The sequence below is a fragment of the Phyllobates terribilis genome, unplaced genomic scaffold, assembly GCF_046119375.1.
Source record: "Phyllobates terribilis strain yellow unplaced genomic scaffold, ASM4611937v1 Scaffold_4__5_contigs__length_816908805, whole genome shotgun sequence".
Classification (NCBI taxonomy): Eukaryota; Metazoa; Chordata; class Amphibia; order Anura; family Dendrobatidae; genus Phyllobates; species Phyllobates terribilis.
The window spans coordinates 39179136-39191190 of NW_027362764.1; the positions used below are offsets into that span (position 1 = coordinate 39179136).

General features: G+C 46.4%; 1 protein-coding gene across 3 annotated transcripts in view; it reads left to right on the forward strand.

The window, feature by feature from the left end:
• Window positions 1–12055, forward strand: part of AGMO (alkylglycerol monooxygenase) — a 347454-nt gene that overhangs the window by 147354 nt on the left and 188045 nt on the right. For all 3 annotated transcript variants that reach the window (XM_073676470.1, XM_073676469.1, XM_073676468.1), the window contains one exon: window positions 1583–1662. In XM_073676470.1, coding sequence (XP_073532571.1) covers window positions 1583–1662 — 80 coding nt within the window. The remainder of the gene's footprint in view (window positions 1–1582; window positions 1663–12055) is intronic.

Below are 12055 nucleotides of genomic sequence, written 5' to 3' on the forward strand. Positions count from 1 at the left end.
CCCAAAAATTAAAAGTGAGAATATTTAAGTTTAGCCTCCAGGAACACATAAAAATGCCCACTTTGGGGTGTGTTTTTTCCAACCATCTCTTTTTTACAAACCTGTTCCTGGCATTAAAAATTAAGATGCTGACAAGTATGTAAATCAATGTGTAGTTCGGTGGCACCTTTGGTTTTGTACAGTTCTCATATTACCACATTTTTGGACCAATTTTTACAAATTTATTTCTGGGTCCATTTTGAACTAAAATTCCCAATGAGTCTTCTCAATTAATTTTGGTTAAAAAGGACCTGTCTATTGTCATAAAGATATGGGTTTTTTTAGCCTGGTGTAAATGCCGCTGTTCTCCTGAATCTGGCAATGTTTTTCTTTAGTTCCTGCGCCTCTCCATTCCTGAGATTTAGCCACTTCTTCATTGTATATAATTTTTGTCTCTTTATCCAACTGGGCGTGATCTTCAGGTGTTCCTTATGGGTGTTTTTTTGAAGACCACGCCCACTAGGATGAAAATGCAAGATTTGTATGTTTAGGGAAGAAGGAGCCATATCTCAGGAATGGGGAGGTGTAGGATCAAAAGAAAAATTACGCCGGACTCGGGAGAACTTCGGCATTTACACCCTGTAAAAAAATACATATTTATGACAAGTGACCGGTTCTGTTTAACCAAATCAAAATTAATCGAGCAGAATCTCAGTGTAATGTGATGGATCCCCATTGTAAAATGGACCTAGAAAAAAACATAGTCAAACTCTTCCAAAAATATAAAAAAAATTATAAATCTTCAAGTCGCTCTTTTCTATCAAATTGTTAATAATTATTTTCAGATGTATTTTATTTTTCCCAGCTCAGTACCTCTTTTTCTGTTCCTATATTGCTCAACATTTAGCAAAGTTTTTTTTCGCAAGGTGACATAAGAAAGATTCAAAAAATTGTAGTTACTACCAATTTAAAAATTGATCTTTTTTTAATGAAATGTAATAAAATTGTATCAAATTTAAACTTCCACAATGGTGAGAAAATTTTGGTAAGTTTTTTTTTTTTTACAAAATTACCAAACTTTTTTTTTGTTTTGGTATTTTTTTTAATGTGTTCCAATTTTTTTGTTTTTTTTACTAATTTTTTTTTTTACTTGAGTCTAGTTTGTGCATTTTTTTCCCCACACTTGTAATATTTTTCTGAGGCTGATGCTTGCTATCCTTGCTGCTTTGACTACGAGCCTTTATGTGTAATTAGAGATGATTGCGCACGTAAGAGCTCATCAATATTCCAGCTCCACACACCCTGCGTTTGTTAAGCTCATTGGATTATGATACTTGGCTCACGCTGCCAAATGAACTTCTGGCTCCTGACTGACGGCGCTGCAATCAGCACCATGAAATGATATATACGAGTGATAGATTACGCTATCCTATAAATACGTTTTAAAGGAGCTAATTATATGCATTTGTTGACTTAACAACAGCAACAGTGTGTCGAGAGAACGCTGGTAAATCAACGAGATAAATTATGCGGAAGGGAAAATTAATTACCTGGATCTTTGGATATAATTAGTAAACGTGATTTATTATTTTCTGCTTTTAAGGAACTTTCGTGCCGGAAAAAGACAAAGTTGTGTACGGTCTGACCCACCCAGTAAATACGTTTGACCCATTCGATGTCCAGGTGATTTTAATTTAATTTTTTTACATTCAGTACTATTGTATGTTTTGGAATCTTCAGTGATCAGCTGTGATCAGTAGAGGAACCCATTAGCAAGTGTTCAATTTCCCTGCAGTGCCACCGCAGGACAAATAAAGTATTACAGTTATGAACCACCCAGTAAAAATGTTTGATGTCCAGGTGATTTTATTTATTTTTTTACATTCAGTAATATTGTATATTTTGGAATCTTCAGTGATCAGCTGTGATCAGTAGAAGAACCCACTAGCAAGTGTTCAATTTCCCTGCAGTGCCACCGCAGGACAAATAAAGTATTACAGTTATGAACCACCCAGTAATTACGTTTGACCCATTCGATGTCCAGGTGATTTTATTTATTTTTTTGCATTCGGTACTATTGTATATTTTGGAGTCTATAATGATCAGCTGTGATCAGTAGAAGAACCCACTAGCAAGTGTTCAATTTCGCTGCAGTGCCACCACAGGACAAATAAAGTATTACAGTTATGAACCACCCAGTAAAAATGTTTGATGCCCAGGTGATTTTTTTTTTTAACATTCAGTATTATTTTATTTCTCTGGATATTACAAATTTTGAAGGATCTCAAAATGGTAATTTGATCACTGCGGTCTGACCCACTCAGTAAATACTCTTGACCCATTCGATGTCCAGGTGATTTTATTTATTTTTTTACAATCGGTACTATTATATATTTTGGAATCTTCAATGATCAGCTGTGATTAGTGTTGAGCTATACCTTCCGATATCGGGAAATATCGGATCGGATTGGATTTGACCGATACCCAAAATATATCGGATATCGCCGATTCCGATACCGAAAACCAATGCAAGTCAATGGGACACAAATATCGGAATAAAAATAAACCCTTTCTTTCCTTGTAGGTTAATTCTACATGAAGGAAAACAACTAACAGTAATGTAGAATGTATTACATGAAAAGCCGGCAATTCATCAGCGGCATACACCGGTACCCGACAATTTAGAACAGAAAGAATAGAGCTTCACACATAGATTAGATAGATAGAAACATGTCAGTCACATATATATGAAGTACAGTGACAGTGTTGCTTACTGTACTTGTCATTTAGTGTTAAAATAAAGAATTTATTAAAAAAAAAATTGGCGTGGGGTTCCCCGTAATTTTAGGCTCTAGCGGAGGTTAAGCAGACGGTTGGGGCAGATGTTTGAAGCCTGGGAAGGGGGTAATACCCGTGGAGCTTCCCAGGCTTCTAATATCCGCCCCCAGCTGAATACCTAGCCTTTACTAGCTATTAAAATGGGGGACCCCCAAAAAAATGACGTGGGGTCCCCCCTATTTTAACAGCTAGTAAAGGCTAGGCAGACAGCTGGGGGCTGATATTAATAGCCCAGGAAGAGTGCAATGAATATTGGCCCCCTCCCAGGCTAGAAACACCAGCCGTCAGTCGCCCCAGAAATGGCGCATGCATAGGATGCGCCAATTCTGGCACTTAGCCTTGCTCTTCCCTTTGCCCTGTAGCGGTGGCAGTGGGGTAATAGGGTTGGGGTTGATGTCAGCTTATAATGCCAGCTGACATCAAGCCCAGGTTAGTAATGGAGAGGCGTCTATAAGACACCCCCATTACTAACCCCATAGTCAAAGTTAAAAAAAAAACACAAACACCCAGAATAAAGTCCTTTAATTGAAATAAAGACACAATTCTTTATTGTTCTAAATTAAACCATACTTACCATCACGCCCATTCCAGCTGAAGCCAACGATCTCCTGCAATAAAAGTAAAATAATAAAGCAACCTCATCCTTACCTTTCCATGGTTCCCACGACGGCTCCAGCTCTGCTACATTCACATGACAAGCTGTATCGCAGCCGAAAGCTGCCATCCAGCTTGCCATGCTGCAGACACTAAGAAGCGCAGGCATGCTTGTGCTCCTCAGTGTCTCGCTGTGACGGCATAAAGATGAGCCGAGGTCATGCCCAATGAACTCGGCTCACCTCATGCACGTCACTGACAGCGTGGAAAAATTCGCCTGCGCTTGCAGTGAGCGTGAGAGAATTCTCCTGCTGAAGCGCTGAGTGCAGGAGAATTTTCCCACGCTGTCAGTGACGTGCATGAGGTGAGCTCATGTCCAATGAACTCAGCTCACCTCATGCACGTCACTGACAGCGTGGGAGAATTCTCCTGCGCTCAGCGCTTCAGCAGGAGAATTCTCCTACGCTGGGATGGCATTGAGATGACAGGCTGGATCACAGCTGAGCGCTGCCATCCAGCATGCCATTCTTCAGAGACACTGCAGAGTGCAAGCATGCCTGCGCTTCTCAGTGTCTGCGGGATGACAGGCTGGATGGCAGCTTTCTGCTGCAGTCCAGCCTGTCATCTCGATGTAGCAGAGCTGGAGCCGTCCTGGGAACCATGGAAAGGTAAGGATGATGTTGCTTTATTATTTTTCTTTTATTGCAGGAGATCGTTGGCTTCAGCTGGAATGGGCGTGATGGTAAGTATGGTTTAATTTAGAACAATAAAGAATTGTGTGTTTATTTCAATTAAAGGACTTTATTCTGGGTGTTTGTGTTTTTTTTTTAAATACTTTACTAGAAATTCATGGCGGTCATGTCTAATATTGGCGTGACCCCATGAATTTCGGGCTTAGGGCCAGCTGATAATGCCAAGCTGGCCCTAACCCCTTTATTACCCAGTGAGCCACCGCACCAGGGCCCTGGATGAGTTGGGTACAGCGCCAGAAGATGGCGCTTCTATGAACGCGCCATTTTCCGGGGTGGCTGCGGACTGCAATTTGCAGCGGGGGTGGCCCAGAAAGCTTGGGCCTCCCTGCGCTGCGGATTCCAGCCCCCAGCTGCCTAGTTGTACCTGGCTGGACACAAAAATAGGGCGAAGCCCCACGTATTTCTTTTTTTTAATTATTTCATGAAATTCATGAAATAATTAAGAAAAAAAGGGCTTCCCTATATTGTTGTGTCCGGCCAGGTACAAATAGGCAGCTGGTGGTTGGGGGCAGCCCGTTCCCGGATGCTGAGGGATTACAGTTCTGACCCACCCAGAAAATATATTTTAAACAGGTGATTTTTGTATTTATTTATTTTTTACATTCAGTACTATTGTATGATCACTGCAGGTGGGACCTCCAATGTTCAGCTGTGGGCAGTGGGGTGTCTCAGTGGTTATCACTGTTTCTTTGTAGCGCTTGGGTCTTGAGTTCAAATCCCACCTGATGTCCAGGTGATTTTTTTTTTTACATTCATTATTATTGTATGTTTTGGAATCTTCAATGATCAGCTGTGATCAGTAAAGGAACCAAGTTACAAGTGTTCAATTTCCCTGCAGTGCCACCATAGGACAAATAAAGTATTACACATACTCCAAAGATTCAATGCACTTTTTTTCTTGGCTTGAAGAAGGCTCTGCGTGGCCAAAACGTTGCAAAATTTTCCTGTCTCTACACTTGTGTCAATAAAAATTAATTTTTGTGGAAGGAAGATACCCGGTGCCTTGGATTTTTAGAGTATGTGTACCAAGTCTGCATGGGATACTGAGTGGTGCCCTAAATACCCTTTATTTATGGAAATAAAGGATATCAGTTATGACTCACTTAGTAAAAAGAAAATTGATTTCCAGGTGAATTTTTTTTCACATTCAGTATTATTTTATTTCTCTGGATGTTATGGATTTTGAAGAATTTCTAAATGGTAATTTGATCACTGCAATTGCGACCTTCAGTGATCAGCTGTGATCATTGGAGGAACCCACTAGCAAGTGTTCAATTTCCCTGCAGTGCCACCACTGGAGAAATGAAGAATTACAGTTCTGAACCACCCAGTAAATATGTTTGAAATACTCGATGTCCAGGTGATTTTTTTTTTTTTTTTCAATAAGTACTATTGTGTGTTTTGGATCCTCCAATGATCACATGTAATCAGTAGAGGAACCAACTAGCAAGTGTACAATTTCCCTGCAGTGCCACCCCTGGACAAATAAAGGATTACAATTTTGAGCTATCCAGAATAATTGATGCCCAGGTGTTTTTTTTTTATTTAACATTTAGTATTATTTTATATTTCTGGATATTATTAATTTTGAAGGCTCTAAAAATGGTAATGTGGTCACTGCAGGTGTGACCTTCAGTAATCAGCTGAGGGCAGCTTGGTGGCTGAGTGGTTAGCATTGTTTCTTAGAAGTGCTGCGGTCTTGGATTTCTTCTTTCTTCCCACACTCCAAAGACATTTGTTGTCCAACTGATTTTTTTTTTACATTCAGTAATATTGTATGTTTTGAAAAATAGAATGATCAGCTGTGATCAGTAGAGGAGCAAAGTAGCAAGTGTTCAATTTCCCTACAGTGCCACCGCAGGACAAATGAAGCATTACAGTTATGATCCAGTAAAAAAGATAGACGACCAGGTGATGTTTTTTTAATTTTGCATTATTCTGATGCTTCTGAATATTATGGATTTTGAAGGCTCTCAAAATGGTAATTTGGTCACTGTAGGTGGAACGTCTAGTTCTCAGCTGTGCACAGCATGGTGGCTCAGTGGTTAGCACGCTGGAATCCTGGGTTCAAATCCCACTAAGGAGAATATCTGCAAGGAGTTTGTATGTCTTTGAGGGTTTCCTCCCACACGCCAAAGACATATTGATAGGTGGTTAACATTGTGAGCCCCAATGGGGACATTAGAGCACTGGAGAATTAATGGTGCTATATAAGCAAGCAAAATTAATAATAATAATAATAATAATAATAATAATAATAATTTTAATAATAATAGTAGAGGAACAAAAAATCAGTTGTTCAATTTACCTGCAGTGCCACCACAGGACAACTGATATATTACACTTTATGTTCAGGATTCCGTAAGAAGTTTTCTACACCAAAAATATGGCACAAAGGTATGAGCCCACTGTTAGATAGATATATATATATATATACACTGCTCAAAAAAATAAAGGGAAAACTCAAATAACGCATCCTAGATCTGAATGAATGACATATTCTCATTGAATACTTTGTTCTGTATAAAGCTGAATGTGCTGACAACAAAATCACACAAAAATCATCAATGGAAATCACATTTATTAACCAATGGAGGCCTGGATTTGGAGTCACCCCCAAAATTAAAGTGGAAAAACACACTACAGGCTGATCCAACTGTGATGTAATGTCCTTAAAACAAGTCACAATGAGGCTCAGTATTGTGTGTGGCCTCCACGTGCCTGTATGACCTCCCTACAACGCCTGGGCATGCTCCTGATGAGGCTGAGTATTGTGTGTGGCCTCCACGTGCCTGTATGACCTCTCTACAACGCCTGGCCATGCTCCTGATGAGGCTGAGTATTGTGTGTGGCCTCCACGTGCCTGTATGACCTCTCTACAACGCCTGGGCATGCTCCTGATGAGGCTGAGTATTGTGTGTGGCCTCCACGTGCCTGTATGACCTCCCTACAATGCCTGGGCATGCTCCTGATGAGGCTGAGTATTGTGTGTGGCCTCCACGTGCCTGTATGACCTCCCTACAACGCCTGGGCATGCTCCTGATGAGGCTGAGTATTGTGTGTGGCCTCCACGTGCCTGTATGACCTCCCTACAACGCCTGGGCATGCTCCTGATGAGGCTGAGCATTGTGTGTGGCCTCCACGTGCCTGTATGGCCTCCCTACAATGCCTGGGCATGCTCCTGATGAGGCTGAGTATTGTGTGTGGCCTCCACGTGCCTGTATGACCTCTCTACAACGCCTGGGCATGCTCCTGATGAGGCTGAGTATTGTGTGTGGCCTCCACGTGTCTGTATGACCTCCCTACAACGCCTGGGCATGCTCCTGATGAGGCTGAGTATTGTGTGTGGCTTCCACGTGCCTGTATGACCTCTCTACAACGCCTGGGCATGCTCCTGATGAGGCTGAGTATTGTGTGTGGCCTCCACGTGCCTGTATGACCTCCCTACAACGCCTGGGCATGCTCCTGATGAGGCTGAGTATTGTGTGTGGCCCCCACGTGCCTGTATGACCTCCCTACAACGCCTGGGCATGCTCCTGATGAGGCTGAGTATTGTGTGTGGCCTCCACGTGCCTGTATGACCTCCCTACAACGCCTGGGCATGCTCCTGATGAGGCTGAGTATTGTGTGTGGCCTCCACATGCCTGTATGGCCTCCCTACAACGCCTGGGCATGCTCCTGATGAGGCTGAGTATTGTGTGTGGCCTCCACGTGCCTGTATGATCGCCCTACAACGCCTGGGCATGCTCCTGATGAGGTTGTGGATGGTCTCCTGTGGGATCTCCTCCCAGACCTGGACTAAAGCATCCGCCAACTCCTGGACAGTCTGGTGCAACGTGACGTTGGTGGATGGAGCGAGACATGATGTCCCAGATGTGCTCAATCGATTCAGGTCTGGGGAACGGGCGGGCCAGTCCATAGCTTCAATGCCTTCATCTTGCAGGAACTGCTGACACACTCCAGCCACATGAGGTCTGGCATTCTCCTGTGACGCGCCCCTGGGCCTGTGTCGCGCTGCGTTGCGCACGCGGGAGCTTACCCGGAGCCGGATCTCTTGAGGGTTGTAGTCTCGTGGCGGTGATCCGGTCCGTGCCCAGGGAGTCAGACTAAGTGGCGCTGGATTAGCGGTAGATGTTGTACGACTACGCCACCCGTTGAATGCAGCTAAGGAGCTGCTGCTGCAGGGCAGACCGCTGAGGCCGGTGGTAGGATTGTGCAGCGTGATAGTATAACCCCCAACGGGAGGGGTATGGCCTCAGGGCAGCCGACGTGGATGATGGGGGTAGCAGGAACCACTCAGAGACGGTACGGTGTAGTTCAGGGTCTTTACTGGTGACAACGATAGACCCTCCCGGAGTACTGGCTAGCGATTGGGGCCTGGTCAGTCCTTGAGCAGATGGGATCTCCCCTGGCCAGGCGGAGTTGTAGGCCTCCCAAACTGACTGTACTCTTCTGGCTACCTTGCTAGAGGCGGGTATAAGTAGCCCACGTCCCTGAGTGTACCGTGTGGTGCTCACCCGTATGGCCGGTGACTCGGGGCCTTCTAGTAGCTTCCGCTCCACGACGGCGGTGCTGGTCCCATGCGTGTGACCGTGCCTTCGGGTTTCTTGGCCAGAGGACCTGGAATCCCCTGCCTGACGGATTCTGCTGCTGGGTAGGAGTTAGTCCCCACAGCCTCGGACTCCGGGTCCGGTAAGAAATCTTCTCAGTCAGGGCGAGCTCTGCAGCTGCCAGCCCCTGACTCCTTGTAACACTGCTCCCACAGAGCTCCTGATGTTCTGTTCCTATATTTGCTTCTTTTCTCTGTCTCTACTTCTTCTCTACTCTCTAACCCTGCCTCAGCCCCAGGTTTATATAGGGGAAGTCCTTCCCCTCCCAGGACTGGGCAGGAGGTGTGGCATGCATAGGATTCCTGACCAAGAGACCTCCCACCTGCTCTCAGACATAACATTGCTGTTACTGTGGAAACCAGACCCCTGGGGTGCCACATTCCCCCCTAGTGAAATTTAGTACTCCGGGACTAAACATATTTTAGGAAAACATAACAAGATATAACAATAACAATACAATAAAGAAACACATAAAGGTGGTCACGGCATGTCCGTAACCGGGTGCAGTCTTTGAAGAAAGCAAGGTGTCCATTTCACCAAAACAGGGAGACGTAACCAGGTAGGGGTCTGTCCTGCCCCGAGTCCTTAACAGTCTTTAGTCCGTCCTGGGTTACGCTCCAACTATGTACACAGGATTCCCGGTAAATCCACCAAAGACTCCTATAAACAACTAGAAACACATAATTATACACAAGCAACAAGAAAAACAGGTAACCACAAATAAAACAATTTATACACTTCAAATCCTCCAACGTGCGGGTAACTGGCCTCTAGTGGCCCTAGTGGACCTACGGAGCTGACTGTCTGGCCCTGAACTACAGGGTGTAGGAGCTGTTAAGGGTAAACTGGGCAGCGGTCTACGGGCCCTTTGGCTCACTAGGGATATGGCAGGCTCACTGCAAGCAGAGGGTTGATCCTCCTGGTCTGCTGGTGTGGGGTCTTCTGCCTCCTGGACCGGCTGTTCTTCCAGCTCTACCTGTTGCTCCGTAGGTGCTTGGGATGCTGGTTGGAGGAAGGTGAGTACGGGTACCACAACTGCACCATTGACTTGAGTCCAAGACCGAGGGAAGTCTCCGAGCACAGTACTAACCATATCTTCCCTTTCCTCTACGAGTCGATGGTCTTCTTGTTCCTCTTCAGGGTTCCGTAGCTGTTCAGGACACTTCTTCAGGTGATCCCGGGATACAATGGCTGTGGTCTCCCCTCCGTCTTTACTGATGGTACAGACCTTCGGGTTCTCGTGGCTTGAGGGCAGTACGGTGTACGGGTCCTTCTCCCACTGGTCGTCCAACTTGTGGAGCCATCTTTTCCTCTTCAAGACCTGCTCTCCGGGCACCAGGGGAACAGCGGGAGCATACTGGTTGTAAGTTTTCTCTTGTCTCTCCCTAGCCTGACAGAGACTTCGCTCCACGCTCTCCTGTACTTTCCGGTACTGCTGCTGCCTCTCTGTGTCCCAGTCTGCTTCTGGTGAAGTGTCCTCGGGTGTCAGGACTCCCATTTCCAGGTCAACAGGTAACTTACCAGGTCTCGCCCTCATTAGGTAAGCCGGGGTACAGTTGTTGGAAACTACCGGGATGTGGTTGTATAGGTCCACCAGATCGGGCAGCTTCTCAGGCCACAGACTGCGTTCTTCCAGGGGCAACGTTTTCAGAAGATCCATTACCACCTGGTTCATTTTCTCACAAAGTCCATTAGTTTGCGGATGATAGGGTGTCGTCCTTATCTTCCGGCAGCCATACAGATTGCAGAATTCCTGGAAGACCTCCGCTTCAAAGGCAGGTCCCTGGTCCGTCAGCACTTGGTCCGGGTACCCGTGTGGATGGCAGAAGTGCTGCTGGAAGGCTCTAGCTGCTGTTTGAGCCGTTAAGTCCTTGACGGGGACGACAACCAAGAACCGGGAGTAATGATCCACAATGGTTAACGCGTAGACGTAGCCACTTCTGCTTGGGGTCAGTTTTACATGATCCAAGGCTACCAGTTCCAACGGCTACCGGGTGACGATGGACTGCAGGGGAGTCTTCTGGCTGGCACGATCCTTCCTCCTCAGGTTGCACGGGCCACAGTCTCTGCACCACCTCTCGATGGTTCCCCTCATGCCTACCCAATGGAACCGCCCGCGCAGCAGGAACTCCAGCTTCTTCCATCCGAAATGCCCAGCTCCATCGTGGTATGCCTCCATCACCATGGCTGCGTCTCGTCGTGGCACCACTACTTGCCAGATTAGTTCATGCGTCCGGGAGTTAACCATCCTGCGGCACAACTTCCCCTTGTAAAGGAACAGTCTACTCTTTTCTGCCCACAGTTGCTTGGCTTCCTCCGGAGCGTCTGGGTCAAGGCGAGCCTCTGGCTGAGTCAGCATCTCCTTCACCAGCCGGACAGCAGGGTCACTGTCTTGCGTTTCCGCCCAGTTGTAGTGAGGTAAGGGGTTAAGCGTAGCGCCTTGCTTACTCCTTACCCGATGGGAATACTGGATCGTCCCATGACGGTGAAACGCGGGGAGTTCGACTTCTTCCAGTCCCTCTGGATCCTCTCCTACGTCCGGTAGGTTTGGCATCCTGGACAGGGTGTCCGCGTTGGTATTGGAGCGTCCTGCCCGGTATTTGATGGTGAACTCGTAGTTGGACAGGCGGGCCATCCATCTCTGCTCTAGGGCACCGAGTCTTGCCGTGTCCAGATGTGTCAACGGGTTGTTATCCGTGTACACGACGAACCGGGAAGAAGCGAGGTAGTGCTTAAAGCGTTCGGTGACTGCCCACACCACTGCCAGGAACTCTAGCTTAAATGAGCTGTAATTCTCAGGGTTTCTTTCGGTGGGTCGCAGTTTTCGGCTGGCGTAAGCGATTACTCGCTCTTTCCCCTGCTGGATCTGGGACAGCACGGCTCCTAGCCCGATGTTACTTGCGTCGGTGTAGAGGATAAAGGGCTGGCTGTAATCCGGGTACGCCAGGATTTCATCCCCCGTGAGGGCCATCTTCAGCTGGCGGAAGGACTCTTCTTCCAACTTCTCCCATCTGAAGGGCGGCTTCTGGTTCTTGGCCTTCCGGGACTGGCCTATCAGGAGGTCCTGCATAGGAGCTGCCTTTTTGGTGAAACCGGGGATGAACCTGCGGTAGTAGCCTACCAACCCGAGGAACTGCCGCACTTCCTTTACACTGGAGGGACTTGGCCATTCCTTAATTGCGGTGATCTTATCAGGGTCGGGAGCCACTCCGTCAGCGCTCACCACGTGTCCCAGGTACTGCACCTTTGGTTTCAGGAGGTGACACTTGGAGGGTTTCACCT